The sequence below is a fragment of the Trichomycterus rosablanca genome, chromosome 23, assembly GCF_030014385.1.
Source record: "Trichomycterus rosablanca isolate fTriRos1 chromosome 23, fTriRos1.hap1, whole genome shotgun sequence".
Taxonomy (NCBI): domain Eukaryota; kingdom Metazoa; phylum Chordata; class Actinopteri; order Siluriformes; family Trichomycteridae; genus Trichomycterus; species Trichomycterus rosablanca.
Window position 1 is genome coordinate 3,389,010 of NC_086010.1, and position 21,785 is coordinate 3,410,794.

Here is a 21,785-nt window from a genome sequence, read left to right on the forward strand (position 1 = left end):
CTAGCGCACTGTGTAGGGAACATAACCAATTGTCTAATTCACTATCTAGCGCACTGTGTAGGGAACATAACCAATTGTCTAATTCACTATCTAGCGCACTGTGTAGGGAACATAACCAATTGTCTAATTCACTATCTAGCGCACTGTGTAGGGAACATAACCAATTGTCTAATTCACTATCTAGCGCACTGTGTAGGGAACATAACCAATTGTCTAATTCACTATCTAGCGCACTGTGTAGGGAACATAACCAATTGTCTAATTCACTATCTAGCGCACTGTGTAGGGAACATAACCAATTGTCTAATTCACTATCTAGCGCACTGTGTAGGGAACATAACCAATTGTCTAATTCACTATCTAGTGCACTGTGTAGGGAACATAACCAATTGTCTAATTCACTATCTAGCGCACTGTGTAGGGAACATAACCAATTGTCTAATTCACTATCTAGTGCACTGTGTAGGGAACATAACCAATTGTCTAATTCACTATCTAGTGCACTGTGTAGGGAACATAACCAATTGTCTAATTCACTATCTAGCGCACTGTGTAGGGAACATAACCAATTGTCTAATTCACTATCTAGCGCACTGTGTAGGGAACATAACCAATTGTCTAATTCACTATCTAGCGCACTGTGTAGGGAACATAACCAATTGTCTAATTCACTATCTAGTGCACTGTGTAGGGAACTTTAATGTGTTTGTAACGCGAACAGTTAGTTAAGCCCTAGTAGTTCTGTTTTCATCCATAGCCTTTGGTGTGTGCGAGAGGTTTTTTTATTTATTTTTTTCCCTTCGGAGGTTCTTGCTTTCTTCTTGTTGTTGTTCTTACCTCCCTGAAAAGAGTTTTTGCAACTTGGGATGTCTGCTTTGTAGTGTTAAACTTTATATTCGTTGTGGAACTACTTTTTGGCGGAAGGTATTGTCAATATTAAAGCATATTTAATATGAAATTAAGGGCTTCTTTTGATTTATTTTCTTTCTTTATTTTGTAAAAACTGTTGTATAAAAGCAATAGAACACTCGAGGTCGTGTGTTATCGCGAATAACATCACGGCTGTGATCGAAGGTGTTCTACTCCCTCTCATGTTCTATTGCTTAATCATCTGATTGAATCACTGGTCAAAAGTAGCGGGACGTATTGGTAAAATATAGTATAATACTAATATCAAATGTCTGTAATGAAGTGAATACATGAAACACGAATCAAAGCTGATTTGTGAGGTGTTGCTTTTACATTACATAATAGTTGTACCTGTAAAAGGGAATAAACAATTAAATGTGTTGTTCCTGTCACACATTTTTTAGGGCTTTAAACACATTATCGAAAAGCACACAAATCAAATCACAGAATTATGGGACTTGCAGCTCTCAGATACAAATAATACGTTCTGAATTTGGAAATGAAAGAGGTTTATTAGAAATTTCTGAATCAATTGATGTCTTTATTTATGTTATCCTTGTCTTCCAAGAACTTCGTTTGCCTTTTTGTCTTGTTGAAAACTGTGTGTTATGTGGTCAAGCTACAGATTAGTGAAAATGTCTGTGAACAATAGTGCAGTGCTATAATCTTAATACATTTTTGTGTGTATAGGTTGGGAAATATTGGCTGTAACCTTGATTTGGTTTTCTCTAACGTTGATAAGAGAAGAAGGATCCTAATTGTTTGGTTTTAAAACACGAGCAACGTTTACATGCCGCTTCAGGAACCCGCTTTACTCTGATGGCTGATGTTTGAAAAGTAGTAACAACCCTCATAGTTTACACACGTGTGACATCTTTTTATTTACGTTCTGTCACACTCTGTGTAGTGTAGGTGCTAAACACTAGCCTCATGACAACTGTTGATGTTTCCAATTTAAACAGTTTTAACACTGAAGTGTAAGGAAGGAGATTTGGAGCATGAAACTGATGCTGTTGGACTAGTTTATAAATACAAATGAACTGATTGAAGCATGCTAAGCAAACAAGCTTCCTGCTCCTCTATCAATTAAATGCTTGCTGACCCTTGACAGAAATTGGATTTGGATTAATGTTACATACAGTTTTGGAAACTGCTGTTATCATTTTATTAATTTCAATTAACTCCACACTTACTATAATGTTTGTATCTAAGTGCACTGGCAGTGTGATTCTTCTTCCAGTGGGGCGGCACGGTGGCAAAGTGGGCAGCACTGTCGCCTCACAGCAAGAAGGTCCCGGGTTTGATCCCCAGGTGGGGCGGTCTGGGTCCTTTCTGTGTGGAGTTTGCATGTTCTCCCCGCGTGGGTTTCCTCCGGGTGCTCCGATTTCCTCCCACAGTCCAAAGACGTGCAAGTGAGGTGAACTGGAGACACTAAATTGTCCAAGACCGTGTTCGATACAACCTTGTGAACTAGGGATGTCCCGATCACGTCTTTTTGTTCCCGATACCGATCCCGATTATTAATTTTGATCCCGATCCTAGATTCTAGATATCGTCTAGATAAGAACTAGATAATACAGTACATTACAGTTATTCAAATTAATCCAGTGTACATGTTTAACAACTGAATAGCTCTGCAGTGCTGAAGGGGGAAATGCTGCATCCAAGCTATTGCTTAATGTTTTTGTATTTTTACAAAATCAATCAAAATGAGTGAGATAATTACAGTTTTACTTTAAACTTTACATTCAAAGAAAAAAAATGTTTAATGCAGTGATGCACTAAAAATGAACAGAAATCTGTGTAGCAGCTTAACTTGAATATAAGAAAAAAAGCTACTTAACCGCGTTACAGTAAAACCTGAATACCAAAATAAAATGGACTGGCTCTTTTGTTATGAAGGAAAGCCAGTTCTTAAAGTGCTTGTATTGTGACAATGGTTTGATGGACGTTTGTACACAAAGTGAGTGTTTTGACCCTTTAGGCCTTCCATAGAACATGGAATAGCGTGCTTGACTCAACTGTCAGCTATTCGGTACCGTAACAGAAGTTAATAAAGTGTTCTGCTCCCGACAATATGTGAATATACCGTGCATTTATTTCTTTATTAAACGAGTGCATCACTACGTTGTTTTGTAAACCGGTGTGATCCTTGACTCACACACACTCTCACACATGAACGCAGCTCTGCTCCCACCGCCTCGTGAAACGCTCACACTGCAGACGTTACACTTCACTGTTGGACTTGTTTTACTTTCCAATTCAAAGTGTTTCCACACAGCGGACACGCCGACGTAACACAAAAGATCGGGATTAAGATCGGGTTTAGTAAAGCCGATTCCGATCAATTTAAAAAAATGCCTTGATCGGCCCCGATCCCGATCTTTGAGATCATGAATGTAACCAAAGTGTAAAACATGACGTTAAAATACTAATAAACTAAACCAAAAATAAACTTTTCCAGTGACATAGACGTAGCACAGCAGTTCACACTGAACCAGAGCCGGGTGGAGGAGATCACCATGAGAGAGGAAGTGGGCAACATGAGCATTATGGCCGACACCAACGACTTTGGTAAGAATTAATCCACACAAACGAGCTGCAAATGTTGCACATATTCAGTAGAAGTCAAAAGCATTTGTGTATTTTAATAGCAGGCTGAAGTATTTACATACATTTAACTAATTATTGCTGTAAAACTATTCTGTATTAATATTTTTTTAGTCGACACTTCGCCTCCCGTTCTCACACTGGTGGAATTAAACCATATTGAAATGGTCAATGCAAACATTTTCTGTCCTTTTTAACATGATGAAAGGGTGCTAGGCTTGTTTTGTAAACCACAGTAAAGATGTCCAGTGCCAGAATGGCAAATTTACATCATTTTGAACACACCTGAGTGCAGCCCTGTTTGACTAAATATACCTTAAACAATTGAGGCTGATTTGCTTGCTTTATTGTAGGTGATTTTGGTATGGATGACCGGGAGATCATGAGGGAAGAGAGCGCCTTCGAAGTGGACATCATCCATCAATCTTCTGCATCCAACCTCTTGCTGGAGGCTGAGCCAGGACCTGCCAACCTGCCTGACAAGTCTACCAACCTTGAATATGATGACTTTGGAGATAACCTGGAAAACAGTGATGGTGGGATACTCGGTAAGTCCTTTAAAGACCTAAAAGAGAAGTGTTAACGTTTCACATAGTTGCTAGTCTAACAAGGTGAACTAGCTTGGTGCTTAAGCGCAGATGGGTTGGCAGTGAGCTGGAAAGTAAACACTAGCTTCTGGATAGTGATGCTAAATCCACTCCAAAACATCCCTAAAGACAGCAATAAGTAAATAATATATTGGCTGCGTTTTTAATGCAATGATGCTGCTATCTATAGGATTACTAGTAAAACAAGCCCTAGAGGTTGGTGAGAGAAGTACCCAGTGTGAACACAGGCTTGCAAAGTAATAATAAATGTAAAGCATAATGTCAAGATCTGCTTAATGCTGCATTACATTTTTAGTTCAAGATTTCTACCAATAGGCGCTTGTGATATCAGAATGTATGCTGTCGTGTTGCCCAGCTTTAGCCTGCATTCTGTGGGTGGACAAGTCACTGCATGTTAATAGAAGAAGAAAAGCAGTGCATGCATACATGATGTTTGCGTCCTTCTTTCTAGTGGATAAGCTCCTGAGTGGTGACGGCGGCGGAGGAATATTTGATGATCCTCCGGCCATCACAGACAGCGTGTTGATGCTCCAAGACCACGATGACGATGACGACTTCGACCACCTTTCACGTAAGCCACTAAATAACAGCTCTCTGCACAATGACACAGTCACGCTATTTGCATTTGTATATAAATACTGGAGGCGTCTTGAACACCGTAGTATAACGTAAGTCAAAAGAGCATCTGCTCAGACAACAAATCGACAGAGGTTGTTTAATAAAAATGAAATAAGAGCGTTAATTTGAACTTCATTATTATGTTGTCGTCTTTTACTCATCTGTGCCCTTTTCCTGTTTTGCTTCGTTAGCGGCAGGAGCTCCAGATAGTCCTGATTCAGGTCCTGCAGAGGCTCTGCCCAACACTACAGACCAGACAGAGCAGACCACACTGGTGCCCAACGAGGAGGAGGCCTTTGCTCTTGAGCCCATTGACATCACTGGTAACACACAGCTCATATTTAGTGGTCGCATAAACAATATTTAGCCTTTTTTCAGCTTGCAGCCATGCTTGCTATATATTGTATAGAAATTGTAACAATACATTTGTTAAATTAAACGACATTTTTAATAAATAGACTTGATTAGAGACTTTCGGATCCATTAATTCAGATCCATTAAAAAATGCTAGTGTCTTGAATTTTGACCTGAAATGTTTGTTGCACAGGTTACTCTGATTATATCAAATAAGAATAAATATTTGACACTGTTGGTTTTCTTTTGATTGTTGATAATGTGCAATTTTTCAGAATGTTTTGTATATTTAACCCCTTAATGCCTGAATGTATTTATAATTACATAAAAAAATTTATTATTTGTGTTTTTGCTTTAAATCCGATGCTACATTAAGTGGAGATTGTAAATTTGTCCATAGCACATAAAATAGATATAAATTTAGGTATGTTGCAAATTAGCGACAGCTAATGAAACGTCTTCCGTCTCAGATATGTAGACTTTACATTCAGGTATGTAGACTAACATACATACATATACATTCACATATATATGTCATAATAATATAATAATACACTATACATATAATAATATAGTTTGTTTGTTTATTAGGATTTTAACGTCATGTTTTACACTGTGGTTACATTCATAACAGAACAGGTAGTTAGTTACACAAGATTCAGCAGTTCACAAGTTTATATCAAACACAGTCATGGACAATTTAGTGTCGCCAATTCACCTCACTTGCATGTCTTTGGACTGTGGGAGTAAACCGAAGCTCCCGGAGGAAACCCACGCGAACACAGGGAGAACATGCAAACTCCACACAGTAATAATATATATAGTATGTAATAATATAATACATATACAGTACAGGCCAAAAGTTTGGACACACCTTCTCTTCAATGTTTTTTCTTGATTATTTTTATTTTCTACATTGTAGATTAATACTGAAGACATCCAAACTATGAAGAATTATGTAGTGAACCAAAAAGTGTTAAACAAACCAGAATATGTTTTATATTTTACCAACTCTACCTCTGCACAACCCAACTGATGGTCTCAAACACATTAAAAAAGCAACAAATTCCAAAAATTCACTCTAGACAAGGCGCAAACATTCATTGAAAACCATTCCAGGTGGAAACCTAATAAAGCTGGTTGAGAAAATTTCAAAGAGTGTGCAAATCTGTCATTAAAGCAAAAGATGGCTACTTTGAAGAATCTAAAATATAAAACATATTCTGGTTTGTTTAACACTTTTTTGTTTACTACATAATTCCATATGTTCCTTCATAGTTTGGACGTCTTTAGTATTAATCTACAATGTAGAAAATTAAAAAAAATTAAGAGAAACCACAGGAATGAGAAGGTGTGTCCAAACTTTTGGCCTGTACTGTGTATATGTATATACAGTGTATCACAAAAGTGAGTACACCCCTCACATTTCTGCAGATATTGAAGTATATCTTTTCATGGGACAACACTGACAAAATGACACTTTGACACAAAGAAAAGTAGTCTGTGTGCAGCTTATATAACAGTGTAAATTTATTCTTCCCTCAAAATAACTCAATATACAGCCATTAATGTCTAAACCACCGGCAACAAAAGTGAGTACACCCCTTAGTGAAAGTTCCTGAAGTGTCAATATTTTGTGTGGCCACCATTATTTCCCAGAACTGCCTTAACACTCCTGGGCATGGAGTTTACCAGAGCTTCACAGGTTGCCACTGGAATGCTTTTCCACTCCTCCATGACGACATCACGGAGCTGGCGGATATTCGAGACTTTGCGCTCCTCCACCTTCCGCTTGAGGATGCCCCAAAGATGTTCTATTGGGTTTAGGTCTGGAGACATGCTTGGCCAGTCTATCACCTTTACCCTCAGCCTCTTTAATAAAGCAGTGGTCGTCTTAGAGGTGTGTTTGGGGTCATTATCATGCTGGAACACTGCCCTGCGATCCAGTTTCCGGAGGGAGGGGATCATGCTCTGCTTCAGTATTTCACAGTACATATTGGAGTTCATGTGTCCCTCAATGAAATGTAACTCCCCAACACCTGCTGCACTCATGCAGCCCCAGACCATGGCATTCCCACCACCATGCTTGACTGTAGGCATGACACACTTATCTTTGTACTCCTCACCTGATTGCCGCCACACATGCTTGAGACCATCTGAACCAAACAAATTAATCTTGGTCTCATCAGACCATAGGACATGGTTCCAGTAATCCATGTCCTTTGTTGACATGTCTTCAGCAAACTGTTTGCGGGCTTTCTTGTGTAGAGACTTCAGAAGAGGCTTCCTTCTGGGGTGACAGCCATGCAGACCAATTTGATGTAGTGTGCGGCGTATGGTCTGAGCACTGACAGGCTGACCCCCCACCTTTTCAATCTCTGCAGCAATGCTGACAGCATTCCTGCGCCTATCTTTCAAAGACAGCAGTTGGATGTGACGCTGAGCACGTGCACTCAGCTTCTTTGGACGACCAACGCGAGGTCTGTTCTGAGTGGACCCTGCTCTTTTAAAACGCTGGATGATCTTGGCAACTGTGCTGCAGCTCAGTTTCAGGGTGTTGGCAATCTTCTTGTAGCCTTGGCCATCTTCATGTAGCGCAACAATTCGTCTTTTAAGATCCTCAGAGAGTTCTTTGCCATGAGGTGCCATGTTGGAACTTTCAGTGACCAGTATGAGAGAGTGTGAGAGCTGTACTACTAAATTGAACACACCTGCTCCCTATGCACACCTGAGACATAGTAACACTAACAAATCACATGACATTTTGGAGGGAAAATGACAAGCAGTGCTCAATTTGGACATTTAGGGGTGTAGTCTCTTAGGGGTGTACTCACTTTTGTTGCCGGTGGTTTAGACATTAATGGCTGTATATTGAGTTATTTTGAGGGAAGAATAAATTTACACTGTTATATAAGCTGCACACAGACTACTTTTCATTGTGTCAAAGTGTCATTTTGTCAGTGTTGTCCCATGAAAAGATATACTTAAATATCTGCAGAAATGTGAGGGGTGTACTCACTTTTGTGATACACTGTATATACACACACACACACACACACACACACACACACACACACACACACACACACACATATACAGTAGATACATACATTCATGCTATTTTATAATGACTATACAAATGAACTAGAATGGCATTTCCTAAAGAAAGTGCATGTGAGTGCTGAAATCAGTCTGAATACAGCATTATTTATATGCAGAAATTATGGCCGATTGTAGCCGTTATGGTCGGACGTAGCGAATTCGTGACAAACAGAAAACTTCAAATAACAGAAGAAATATTCGTCGCATGAAATCTATTCCAATATGTCGGCTGTAGAAGCAATCAATAAGGTGGTACGTGTTTTTATCTTAGCACAACCTGCATCAAATTGAACAATTTCTCCACATTTGCAGCCGCAAAATGCACAAGTCACAATCCGACAGGTTAGCTTCCATGAATCGAATGTAGTTCCCACTCTGACCGGTCCTACGAGAAACTAGTGCTTGCAAAAGGTTCCTAGGAACGTATTCAATAAGCACAAACCGGCATTGGAGGAATACATACGCTTTCTTGGCTGCAATCTGAATTAAAGCGCTGTGTTGCGAATTTGCGACAGGCGGCGTTAAGGGGTTAAGTACGTGTGTCATTATTAAGAGGAGAATGAATTCTGTTCCCAGTCAAAGAAACGAAGGCGAAAAGGAAGAGGAAGCTGATTGTGGACAGCCTGAAAGAGTTGGATAGCAAGACCATCCGCGCTCAACTGAGCGATTACTCCGACATCGTGACCACACTGGACCTTGCTCCTCCCACCAAGAAGCTGATGATGTGGAAGGAGACGGGAGGCGTAGAAAAGCTTTTCTCACTGCCCGCTCAGCCGCTCTGGAATAACAGACTGCTTAAGGTATACAGTTAGTACGAGCATATTATGCACTAGTTCATGCTGCCACCTTGACTTTCTGGTTTTTAATTAAGTTTGAATTGAGAGGATCTAAGATTTTACATGTACTTTTTTGGCATTTAGCAGATGCTTTAATCCAAAGTGACTTACAGTACAGTATAAAACAGGGGTTTTTGTATCTGTTTGTCCTGGATTTTGTAAAGTTGCTTTGAGACAATGTATATTGTAAAAAGCGCTACATAAATAAAGTTGACTTGACTTGACTTGACTTGACTTATACTGTCTAAGTAATTGAGGGTTAAGGGTCTTGCTCAAGGGCCCAACAGTGGCAACCTGGCAGTGGTGGTGCTTGAACCAGCGACCTTTCGATTACTAGTCCAGTACCTTAACCATTAGGCTACAACTGCCGTATCACATTACCACCACTGTATCAGTACAGAAAGCCATTGGAGAGAAAACCTGATTCCTCTTTCTCTAAATGCACATGAGCTGCACTTTAACACCTGCACCAGGTTTGAGAGGGTACCATCTGTTAATTATTATATTACTATTGAATACTGCTTGTCAGATAATATTAGGTCAAAGGGCACAGGGGTCATTCGATTTTTTTTTTAAGTCTTAAACTAGCCGTTATCAATTCATCACATTTTGTAGATGAGTAGTTATGAAAGTGGTAATAAGCCATGTATATACAGCAGATCCCGTGTCCACAATATTAAGCTTCAACAAGCTCTATTAATGTTTCCTTCGGGCCGCTTCCGTTAGGCATCGCCACAGCGAATTTTCCATCCGCATATTTAATTTGGCTCAGTTTTTGTCAGATGCCCTTCCTGATGCAAACCTTCTATTGATTAGGACTTTGGGCTGAAACCGCGAGTGCACTGATGTGTCGCCCCCGACCAAAGTAACCGTTTTCGCTCCGTGTCTGTGTGCATCAGGTGTTCACACGCTGCCTGACGCCGCTGGTGCCAGATGAGCTGAGGAAGAGGAAGAAGGGTGGCGAGGCCGACAGTCTCGAAGAGTTCCTCAAGGAGTTGGAAAACCCCGAGGTTCCGCGTGAGGAGCAGCTCGGCCACAGAACCGATGTCATCGGTGAGTAGGACCTGAGATAACGGACGCTTTTAATTAGATGTTGAACGAACCCTGAATACTTGACATTTCCAGAATTCATTTGATTTCTCCAGCATCATAAATCGATGACATGAAAAGCCAATTAAAAATTATGTGTCGCTCCAGCTAGGGCTGGGCGATTTTGCAAAAAAAAAAAAAAATCTCGATTATTTTTAAATTATACCCGATTACGATTTCGATTTTGTTCTTGTATAATGCAATTAAAATAAGACTCAAATTTCTTTTTTTTGCATTGTAATTAAAGGCTGCAGAAGTGCAAAAATAGTAACAGCACCACCTATAATTATCCTTTTAAGGGACTCAAACTTTATAACAATAACGAGATCACAATAATTAACAATAATTAAAACAAAATAGATCTAAATGATCTATATCCTTATCTATCTATATCTAAGAATAGCTCAAAAAAACCTTTTATTTTAAATAATGTTCAGCAGAACCTCCTTACATTAGAAAAAAAACTACAAAAAGTTCTTTACAGGTTTCTTAACAGGAACACGAGCCTGTACTGTACTGTGCTGTTTCCACCACTGAGTGAGTCAGTATCTACATTGGGGGGGCATCAAGTGATCACTCAGCTCAGCTTTGATTTTGTCCTCTTGTGATTTTGGGGGGTGGATACAACATTTTAAACATGTAAGGATGTGTAATGTGTCATTTTAGTCCCATAAAACTTTCAAACTGTGTTAACCACTATTATGTGTCGTAGAATGATTCGATTCTATTGAACGGCCCTTTAAGCCAAAATAAAGGAACCGATTTGCGCATTTGGGAGTCGTTACATACATACGGCTCTTTAAAAGGAACCGAGACAAAAGATCCGACTCCCTATCGCAGAATTCACTGCAGCAGTTTCCCAGACGCGATTTTTTTTACTCAGTAACGGATGTGATTTAAAATGTAGCGGATTACAATTCTTAGTACAAAACTTACTTAAGTAAAAGTAAAATTACAGGCTGTAAAATCTGTTCAGTTCAGCGTTGTTTGATTTAGTGAATCTTAATTAAACTCTTCTGTTTGTGTCTTGTTTTGCCGATCGTGTTTGCGCTCTTTATTACTGAATCTAACCGTTACCGTGTATAATCCTTGTTGTCTTCCGTTTACTGTTTTGGTTTTCGCTTGTTTTTGACTCTACCTGATTTTGTACACTTTTCGCCCTTTTTATATTAAACTTTCCCTGATTTATATTCCGCGAGCGTCTGGTCAGTTTCTGCTTCGTGACATGTTGGTATTTTAATTAAAATCTAAAGTATGTAAACAATCGCGATTGTCACATTCTAACATCGGGTGACAACGTTCATTCGAATTAACCAAATTAATCGTGAAAATCGCCCAGCCCTAGCTCCAGCCTTACATATTAGAAAAAGTGGAATACAGTTATTATTATTCGTCTTTTAAAAAAAAAAACCAAAGCTTTGCATTTAACATTAGTTTGTCTATGTATTTTCTTCCAGATCAGACTATTGTGGAGGAGCCCAGCTTTCTACAGGCCTCGTCTATGGAGGGTAGTCGAACTGCCCTGGATGAGACTCTCATGCCTCCTCCCTCAAGGCAGCGTGGAGTCAAGCGCAAATCTGATGACGTCCACGAGCCTGAAGCTGCACTGCCTGTAAGTCTGCACACCTCATTTTAAATGTACATGTTTAGGTGTCCTTATTTATACTCGCACTAATATTTGGCTTACTTATATTCGTGTTATTTCCAAAGTGATGATAACGACCGATATGGCCATTTAATCATTTTTAAGAAATGAAATGAAATAAACATTGCCTGTCTGCACTAAGCTCTGTTTGGCTGACTAGTGCAGCCTTCCTTAACCTGGGGGCCGTCAAAATAAAGGAAATATCCAACAATCTGCATGGAAATGCAGAGTATTTGCCGTGTAATAAAAATGTACAATGTGTTTGTGTATAGACGATGAGTATACTGGACCAGTCTGTGCCTCCCATGGAGCCGTCCGTGCTGTCCCAGCAACTCGACATGCCACAGGTGGATCTGCCACCTGAAGAGCTGAACAGTCTCTCCAGAATAGTACCAGAGTTCGACCTGCTGGGAGAGAAGAGCAAAGACAAGGACGACAGCGAGGACGAAGAGGTAAGAGCTGCCTGCCTTTAGGGCCTGTCCACATAAATACTGGTACTCTTATAAACAGCACCAGCCAGGAAGATGTATAAAATTTGTTCTGTCTTAATGTGTCATCAGTTGTCTGTATGACGATTCAGTAACGATTTTTAACTGTTGGAAATAAATAGGAGGGAGACGGACAAGGTGGAGACCAGGACCAAGAGGAGAGGAGGTGGAACAAGAGAACCCAGCAGATGCTGCATGGACTTCAGGTATGGTTCCTACAGCAGTTGACCATTTACGACCGATGACTTTCATTACAAGCTAAGAGGTTTTGTCTGTTAAAGCAATTTATTAATGCCAGTTCTGCATGGACACTTCTACACTAGTAGAATACCAAGAGAGATATCTGGGTTCGAAACTCAGCTGTGCCGCGTCTGTACGCCTACACAGACATTACTGGCTATGTCTGAGGAGGGAGGTGCTGGTCCCAATGCTTAATATAAAGTAATGGGGTTATATCAGGAAGGGCATTCTGCATAAAAACACAGTTGTGTTTAAGGGAGGGAAGGTCAGCTAAAGGTCAGAGATCTGCGATCTCTGAGGTTCGGCTCCCTGCGCGAGTGCTTGGGAGTCGCATGGTTTAGCGTGGCTCTCTGTGTGCAGTTCAGACTTACGTGGGAACCCAACACTTAGCAGGTGATGATTAGCGGCGGTAGAAAGATGATGTCGGAGGCTTGTGGTGGTCCAGCAGAATCTAGGGGCAGCAGATTCACAAGTGAGGGGTTGGAAATGACTAGATTGGGAGATCAAGGGGGGGGGTAGGAACGTTGTGAAGTGCTAAATTATCTTTTACAAGTTGTTTGGTGCAAAAAGAGCATGTAGGTCCTTTATGAGCAATTATGAATAAACAAGTAGTGTTTTACTTTTAGTTCAACAATGTTAAGGCTTTTTAAAAGAAGTCTTACTGGTTAAATGTTGCTTTTTAGCGTGTGGTGGCTAAGACCGGAGCTCAGTCCATCAGCTTGCTGGAACTGTGCAGGAACAACAACAAGAAGCAAGCTGCAGCCAAGTTCTACAGCTTACTGGTCCTGAAGAAACAGCAAGCCATCGATCTGTCCCAAGTCCAGCCCTACAGCGACGTCGTCGCCACGCCAGGACCGCGCTTCCACATTGTATAGACACGTGTTGCTCTGTTTTTATTCAGCTTGTATTTAACTTTTTACTGTTTCTCATTTTTTTGTACCTGTTCTGGGGCTCGTTTCGGACCAATTTTGTACGCATTTGTATCAAGTCCACTTGATCATGCCGAGATTTTACTCTACGACAGCGAGGCTCACTTCTTTATTACACAAATTGTTCCTGTTTTATGATTATGGTTTTACTCGCATAGGTTTTAGAGTAGCTGTGTACGCTTTTACCTTTTTATGGTAACTGTCACAAGTAAGAGTGTAAAGGTTTATTTTAAAAAAAAGAATTGGTGTTCTTGATCAATTATGCAGACACATTTTGTATCTCTTTTGATGATGGTTATTAAAGGTTTATTACAACTACACATTTAGAGTTCTATATATTTCAAGTGTTAGATGCCCAGTAAGAATGTGTAATTGGAAAGTACGTGAAGGTTTGGGCGCCCCTAAAATGACATGTTTTTGGTTTTCAAGTCATGTACAAGAAACACACATCTTTTAACAAGAATAAAACAATTATGGTATGTGAACGTTATTTTAAAAATGTTGATTTTTAGCAGATGTAGTACCTTATTTATAGACGCCTTCATCCAGGGGGTGGGGGGCAATTGTTGCGATGATGACCCGTTTAATGGGTAAATTAAAGCATAAGTAATTAACATCTTAAGTCATCTGTCAGTTTGCCCTCACAAATAACTTAAGAACATGGAGAGAGACCAGCTTTACCATTAATCATAAAATTAAGTAAAGCCTTCACACTGACAATTTAATTCAGTCATCAGCATTTTATTTTAGGTGCTAGCTGCTCCAACCAGGGTTGCCAACTTTCAGAACTGGAAATAAGGAACACCCTGGGCTGCCAGGTAATCCATCTTCACACTGACATGCAGCCCCGCTTCTGGACTGCGTTGCTTAGGGGGGCAGTGAGAGAAGTGCCGACCCTGCTTGTGTTGCTTTACTTTCGCCCTACACACGGCGTTACTAAGACTAAAAGTGAAGACTACTTAAAATAACCAAACGCTTTCTAATTCCCACGGTAGCAAGACTTATTTTCTGTTAGCCTTAGGTCAGTTTTTTGTTTTTTTTTAGACCTTGGCAGAAGACTTTGTAATGGGTGCTGTTAAAGAAGCCAAATATTTTAAAACTCAACTGTACATAGAACTTGGTATAATGCTAAGTTTGATCCCATATTCCATAAGAGACGCCCATTCATAATATACAGTATGGAACAACAGATGTTGGACCAAAGTCTTACACACTTAACCCTGCAAATTCTCAAATCCTGCCGAGGGCCAACTTTTTTTGGGCTGCATTGCATTACAGGGGTGCTGACCTTTCCTCTCTATCCCTGACTGACCTCACGTCCTGGCTGTTCTGGGATTACAGAGAGAAAGCTGCAGGCTTTCAAATCAACTTCGATCCTGGGCATTGCTCAAACTGGTGCTGCTGTAAGTGGTAGTTCTGACTATCTTAATAAGAGCTGGTTCGGGAGGCACGGTGGCTAAGTGTCGCCTCACAGCAAGAAGGTCCTGGGTTCGATCCCCAGGTGGGGCGGTCTGGGTCCTCTCTGTGTGGAGTTTGCATGTTCTCCCCGTGTCTGTGTGGGTTTATTCCGGGTGCTCTGTGCAAGTGAGGTGAATTGGAGATGCTAAATTGTCCATGACTTTGATATTAAACTTGTGAACTGATGAACCTTGTGTAATGAGTAACTACTGTTCCTGTCATGAATGTAACCAAATTGTAAAACATGATGTTAAAATCCTAATAAACAACAAAAAGAGCTGGTTCTGAGCTGGGTTCCTGTCATTATTCTATAATCTGGCCATCCGGCATTTTCTCTTAATCATAGCTTGGTAGTTAATTTAACAGTTTGGGTGACTGGCTGGCTGTTGTGCCGTCACATCTGCTTCATAGCAGAACCAGAATGTGGCAATTAAAGCTTTGGCTGACTGATACTGAAAAGGCTGTTAATGTTAGTTTGAAGGTTTTTTGAGGTTTTTATGAGAGCCATATGTTTAGGGTTGACTAACTCTGATGTGAAGGGTGTTGCTTGTGTCTTTTGTTGGAGCTGGACATGCATTATGCTCCTGGAACACAGTAATGGTGCATTTTTTTAGTGACTATAGGCTGCACACCAAACTTGGTTATGGTTTGTTGGCTAGACTCCGACGTGTCTGCAGAAGAACTGTTAGTGCAGAGTAGAGATGCATGAGTAACGATACTGGTATCGGGTATTTGCCCGATACCGCGCTCATTAACTTGTACTCATACTCGCAAACGAGGCTCCGATACTAAACATCCGATACCGTGTGCCTAGTGCACGTTGCTGCGTTTTGCCTGGTTCACACTACACGATTTTTGCTCGGCGACTGGTTAGATTTGCCGGCTCGGGAGCAACTCGGCGTTCACTCGCGATCAAAACTCGGCTCTCGATCGCTAAGTGTGAACTATCCAACAACTCGAGCCGACCGGATCGAGTTTTCTAGCACGTCAGATATCTGATCTGAGATGTGCGACTGGGAAGGAGTGACATGTCGAACAGCCAATGAGAACGCAGGATACGGTGTGAGGGGAAACGCAGGAGAGGAGTGTGAACAGGTGGGACAGGGGGATAATATAGTTTATCTCAGAATACATCAGCACACACACACGTTTTACAGTATTTCTGACCTTATCGTTCTCTACAAAACAACAACAAAACACCAACATTGCAAAAATATTTATTAACCTCCAACTCACTACAGAACAATCCATGCTGCTCGTGTTGCCAAATCCACTCAGATTCATTTATTTTTCCTCCTTGATTTCATCACATCAGCGCACAAACACTTTGATCACTCGCTACTTGTTGATGTGCATTTTTGGACGTGGTATCATTAAACCCCTCGTCACTTCTCACGTGTGTTTTTGTTTAAAAAAAACGGTATTCTAAATAGGTATTGGTATCGGTATCGGCAAGTACAAAAATACATGTACTTGTACTGTACTCGGTTGGGAAAAAATGGTATCGATGCATCCCTAGTGCAGAGTTGTGTTTATTTGGTGGAAACAAGGACATCACAGTGGGAAAGAATGCTGTAGCAAACACTGAAGATAAAGCTGCTAAATTTTGAGGTGGTTTAGTGGGTCTATAAACAGTTATCGACATTCACGTTGACTGCCACCCTGAGAAATACAGTACCTGCTGCTGTATACCATGTCCTGATACAGCATTTCATGCTTCGTGGCTCGGAACATATTGCAGATAAAGCCAGGGGATTAATTAAGGATGACACAGAGCATTTGAGGATTGTATGCTTGGTGTCTGGAGCTGTGTTGTCTGAATAATTAAGCTACAGGTACAAAGGACGAAGCACTTCCATCACTGGACTGTAGATTGCTGGAAAACTGTGATTGGAGTTTCTCCACTTCAATCTTGTCAACCCTACACAGATGCATTTTACCTCCTACAGGTGCTTCTGAGAAGAGGGCACATCTAAATGCCTTATGCCTTATGAGTTTGATGTCTTATTAGAATCCTCTCTACTTAGGGAGCTGATCAGGTAGGCAGTAGGCAGCATGGCAGCTCACTACGATTTCAGACAGTCCCTTCGTCATGGTGGAACAGAATAGAACATTTCTTACACTCTGTTTTTGCTAAATTATAGGCATATAATGTAATTTATTAATTATTAATGTATTCATTTGGGCTATTTGGCTGCATTTACATATCTAATAAAATATCCACAACCTCACTCTCTCTCCAGAACCTTCATGACTATTTGTCCTCTACTTAAATCCTCCTGTCAGAAACACAGACTGATTTTCCGACACCATCAATCTGATTGTCCTTGTGTCTGGCAGGTGGTGCTAAAGATCATAAAGCACTACCAGGAGGAGGGCCAGGGCAGCGAGGTGGTGCAGGGTGTCCTTTTGGGACTGGTGGTGGATGACCGGCTGGAGATCACCAACTGCTTTCCTTTCCCTCAGCACACAGACGATGATGCCGACTTCGATGAAGGTAACGACCGGATAAATAAACGGATTTGACCCTCCTGCTTTACACCGGCGCTCTAATTAAATTTCGCAATTAAATCATTAAATATAAACATTCATGGCCGTTTAATTCTCTTTTTAACTTCTCTAGTTCTGGGCAATTTAATGGGAATTATTCTGAGGATTTTAATTGGATAACAAAGCCGTGTATTTCTAACATGCCATTATCGCCTATAGTGCTTGTAGTCCTGGATTTAGCCCGAGTAGCTCGGTCGTTAGGATGCCCTAGCTTTGTTTAATAGCCATTGTGATTCAGTTTAGCATGTTCTGTCTGCAATAGAGGTCAATTCCTAACCCTTGGAGTCCAGAAAACAACTTGCTTGATTCAGACTGTTCATTAGAGCTTGTCTGGCTGAACAACGGCCAGATCTGCTAACAAGCAACAGCCTTGAAGCTGCAAAGAGACCAAAGGCCAAGTTTGAGATGGTCGTCCAGGGACGCAAGTTTACTGAGGCTTGTTATCTCATGACGTTAGATGCTGCATATACCACACAAAGATGGTCTGGTTCCTGGTCCCACGTGTGGTGATGACAGTCAGTTTTACGGTATATCACGGTATGTTTTATTTTGGGTATGACTGGGACATTTTACATGTCTGTGGCTGATTCTACTGTCATAAGTACATATAATATAAAACATTTTAATGTCAGCATATAATAAAGATTTTGAGAACTGTAGGCTTTGCTTGGCCCCACAAAATGACCCAATATATGATGGAATCAGTGAAACAGTTGCAATAAATACAATATTTATTGTTTATGTAATATTTAAGTATTATGTAATTACCCTCAGCTCTCCCTTTAACAAATAAAACCACGTTTGAAAAGTGGACGACTTTAAACATCTCCGCTTCCAGTTCGCTTATAACGTTTGTTTAGCGACTGACCTGAAGTATTTTCGCCCCGTAAGACAAACCTGGAATCCAGAGTTTTAATTATTGCACTGAAAGCTTCTCTCTCGACTGTCTGTAGAAGAATCGTGTTCTTGCGTATGTGGATCATTACTGCGTTCGTAATGTCGTTGTTTGTAACAGCCGTGGCTCGACAAACCGTGCAGTATGGAGAGTTTTAGTCTGTTCTAAACTGCCGACGCCTCATTTCTTTGGCAGGTTCTTCCGGTGCATATTTGGTCTCCCTCTCTTCATCCTCCACCTGTTTTTGTTTTTTTATTTCACCATGTTGATGAAACCCAACGCTAACTAACTAACTACTTAATTTGCACAGCACTCCAAAGCGCTTTTAGTGGCGAACAATATTATATGATCTGCTGCCTATTGTAGCCTACAGCTGTTGTTTTAACTATGCTACGGTATGGCAGTATATGAAAAGTCCATACCATATGAGAAATCAAAACTGGTATATCGAATGTACTGCCCTAATCGGAGCTTTAAAATGCAAGATCTTTGTATTCAAATTTTCCATTTTATCAAGAGAGGCTGTGTGAACATTATAAGCTTGTAGCTATGAATTGAACATGGGGGGGGGGTTAGGGTTAGATGTTCTAACCGATGTCCAGCAGGCGGCCTTTTGTCGAGCCGAGGTTCGGTCTCGCCGCCGTCCTATCGCCTCAGCAGCAGATCTAAAAGAAACCGAAAGGGGTCAGTCATAATTTAGCTCTCCATCTCTTTCCCTCGCTTTACCTCCTCCTGAGTATGACTGCTGATGTAAGAGCCAAAAGAAGATTTCTTCGTGCCTGTGATCATGCTTCTCCGGGTATGAAAAATGCCTCGCTGCTCGCCGCTCACTGCTACAGGTTTCATAATTTCTTCCTTTACTCATGTCGGTTAGTTCCAATAGATCTCACATGGTGGCAGTGTTGCACTTCCTTCTGCTTTCCAGCACTGGCCTGTCAACAAGGTGCGAGAGGTTTTCAGCAAGAGGCTGATCAAGGAACTGTAGATTTATTGTGTAAGAGCTCATACTAGCTGAGACTGAGGTCTTTACCCCGCAGCGAGTCTGTGTTCAATGGGCCGACGGCCGATAAGTTTCTGCCGATGTATTAGCCTGATCGTTGACCCCTAACTCGAATCAAAACGCCCGTGACTTTCTGTAGCTTAACTGATCGAGTGTGTTTATGGGTCCTGGGTCACGGAGTGGCATGGCTGAGATGGAGAAGGCACTTTGATGTACGTTGAGAAAGGAATGGGTGTGGAACACATATGCTGAAAGCTGTATAGGTGAGGGGGCGGCACAGTGGCTCGGTGGGTAGCACTGTCGCCTCACAGAAAAAGGTCTCGGGTTCGATTCCCAGGTGGAGCGGTCCGGGTCCTTTCTGTGTGGAGTTTGCATGTTCTCCCCGTTTCCTCCCACAGTCCAAAGATGAGCAAGTGAGGTGAATAGGGAAGTTGTAGCCTAGTGGTTAAGGTACTGGACTAGTAATCGAAAGGTTGCTGGTTTAAGCCCCACCACAGCCGGGTTGCCACTGTTGGGCTCTTGAGAAAGGCCCTTAACCCTCAATTGCTTAGACAGCATCTGCTAAATGCCAAAAATGTAAATGAAATAGTCCATGTCTGTGTGTGACATTAAAAACTTGAACTGATGAATGGTGTGTATTCAGTAACTACCTGTTCTGTCATGAATGTAACCAAAGTGTAAAACGTCACATTAAAATCCTAATAAATAAATAAATATGTGGCGCTGTGAGGCTTGAAGACCAGTTCATCTCCTGCATGAGCTTATTCAGCCCCCTTACTCTGCTCTCGATCATTTTTGCCCTGCATTTTTTAATTTCAGCTAAAGATACAGGTCAGGTCACGAGGTTTTTCTCCGCCCTGATTTTAATAGCTAAGCTCAGATATGACATTAGAGACCAGCGCTTTGTCTGGAGCTGCAGGGGTTACTAACATACAAGTATAATCATCAGTGCTAATTCTGGAGCTGCTTGAGGGTGCTGGCTTGGATGCCTGTCCTCTAAACCTCCGAACTTGTCCAAAGCACCTCAGGGAATGTGATGAACTTCATGCCACCCATCTCCCTCATGGCCGATCAGATGCTGGAACTACTGGCCCCGAACCCGGCGTGTTTTATTAATGCACCTCACCTCAGTACCTTCACAGAAGTCGGTCTGTTCAAGGTTCGAGCAGATTGCTTTGGTACCCCTCTACCTCGCCGCACAAGCTGTAATTAATCAGTAATCTCCGGACAGCCAGGCGAAAACCTTTAGCTGCGCTGACAAATGCTTTCAGCGCTGGAACTGAGCCACACGGTTCTTCATGGTACAACTGGGAAATCTCTTCTGAGGGGTCTTCAGGCATCCTCCAAATGAAGTACCCCTCGAGTCACTGACTGTTTCTACACACACCAAGCTGACTGTCGATCACCGGATGCTCTTGGGTGTTGGATAGACTCCTGGGACAGGCGGGATAGACCTCCGATTGACTGTTTAACAAGTCGCTGCAGTAGAAGTAGAAGAGAAACAGAAGGAACTGTAAGTATGTTAAGTTGCTAGCTGGACTAGTTTGATTGGCTGTGTCCCAAATCTCACATTACTACACAACATACACCCATCATCCATAACATTAAAACCACTGTCCATTTTATCAGCTCCACTTACCATATAGAAGCACTTTGTAGTTCTACAATTACTAACTGTAGTCCATCTGTTTCTCTACATACTTTTTTAGCCTGTTTTCACCCTGTTCTTCAAAGGTCAGGACCCCCACAGGACCCCCACAGAGCAGGTATTATTTGGGTGGTGGATGATTCTCAGCACTGCAGTGACACTGACATGGTGGTGGTGTGTTAGTGTGTGTTGTGCTGGTATGAGTGGATTTTAAATACCGTGTCCACTCACTGTCCACTCTATTAGACACTCCTACCTAGTCGGTCCACCTTGTAGATGTAAAGTCAGAGACGATCGCTCATCTATTGCTGCTGTTTGAGTCGGTCATCTTCTAGACCTTCATCAGTGGTCACAGGACGCTGCCCACGGGGCGCTGTTGGCTGGATATTTTTGGTTGGTGGACTATTCTCAGTCTAGCAGTGACGGTGAGGTGTTTAAAAACTCCAGCAGCGCTGCTGTGCCTGATCCACTCATACCAGCACAACACACACTAACACACCACCACCATGTCAGTGTCACTGCAGTAGTGAGAAAAAGCCAGAAAAGATGCCACGTAAAGTGCTTATATTCACTGGAAGTGCATTCACTAACAAACTTCTCTTGTAGGTTTAACTTTAGAGAATCTGTTATCAAAGAAATAAATGGAGTCCTTGAAGATATTTCACATGAGACAGCTTCAGTGGCGCCACAGCTCACCTTGATCTGACAGATCGAGGACTGGCAGAGTAATCAGTCTATACACCACCCACAATGCACAACTTCTCATCTTTAAGTCTTACTGAGTAATTCTATACATATACATTTAA

At 41.4% G+C, this 21,785-nt stretch overlaps 1 protein-coding gene across 1 annotated transcript in view; it reads left to right on the forward strand.

The window, feature by feature from the left end:
• rad21a (RAD21 cohesin complex component a) overlaps positions 1–21,785 on the forward strand; it is a 70,540-nt gene that overhangs the window by 11,268 nt on the left and 37,487 nt on the right. Inside the window, 10 exon segments of the mRNA XM_062985486.1 lie at positions 3,374–3,483; positions 3,873–4,067; positions 4,579–4,698; positions 4,937–5,068; positions 8,778–9,001; positions 9,937–10,090; positions 11,584–11,738; positions 12,044–12,223; positions 12,382–12,465; positions 17,227–17,383. Coding sequence (XP_062841556.1) covers positions 3,374–3,483; positions 3,873–4,067; positions 4,579–4,698; positions 4,937–5,068; positions 8,778–9,001; positions 9,937–10,090; positions 11,584–11,738; positions 12,044–12,223; positions 12,382–12,465; positions 17,227–17,383 — 1,511 coding nt within the window.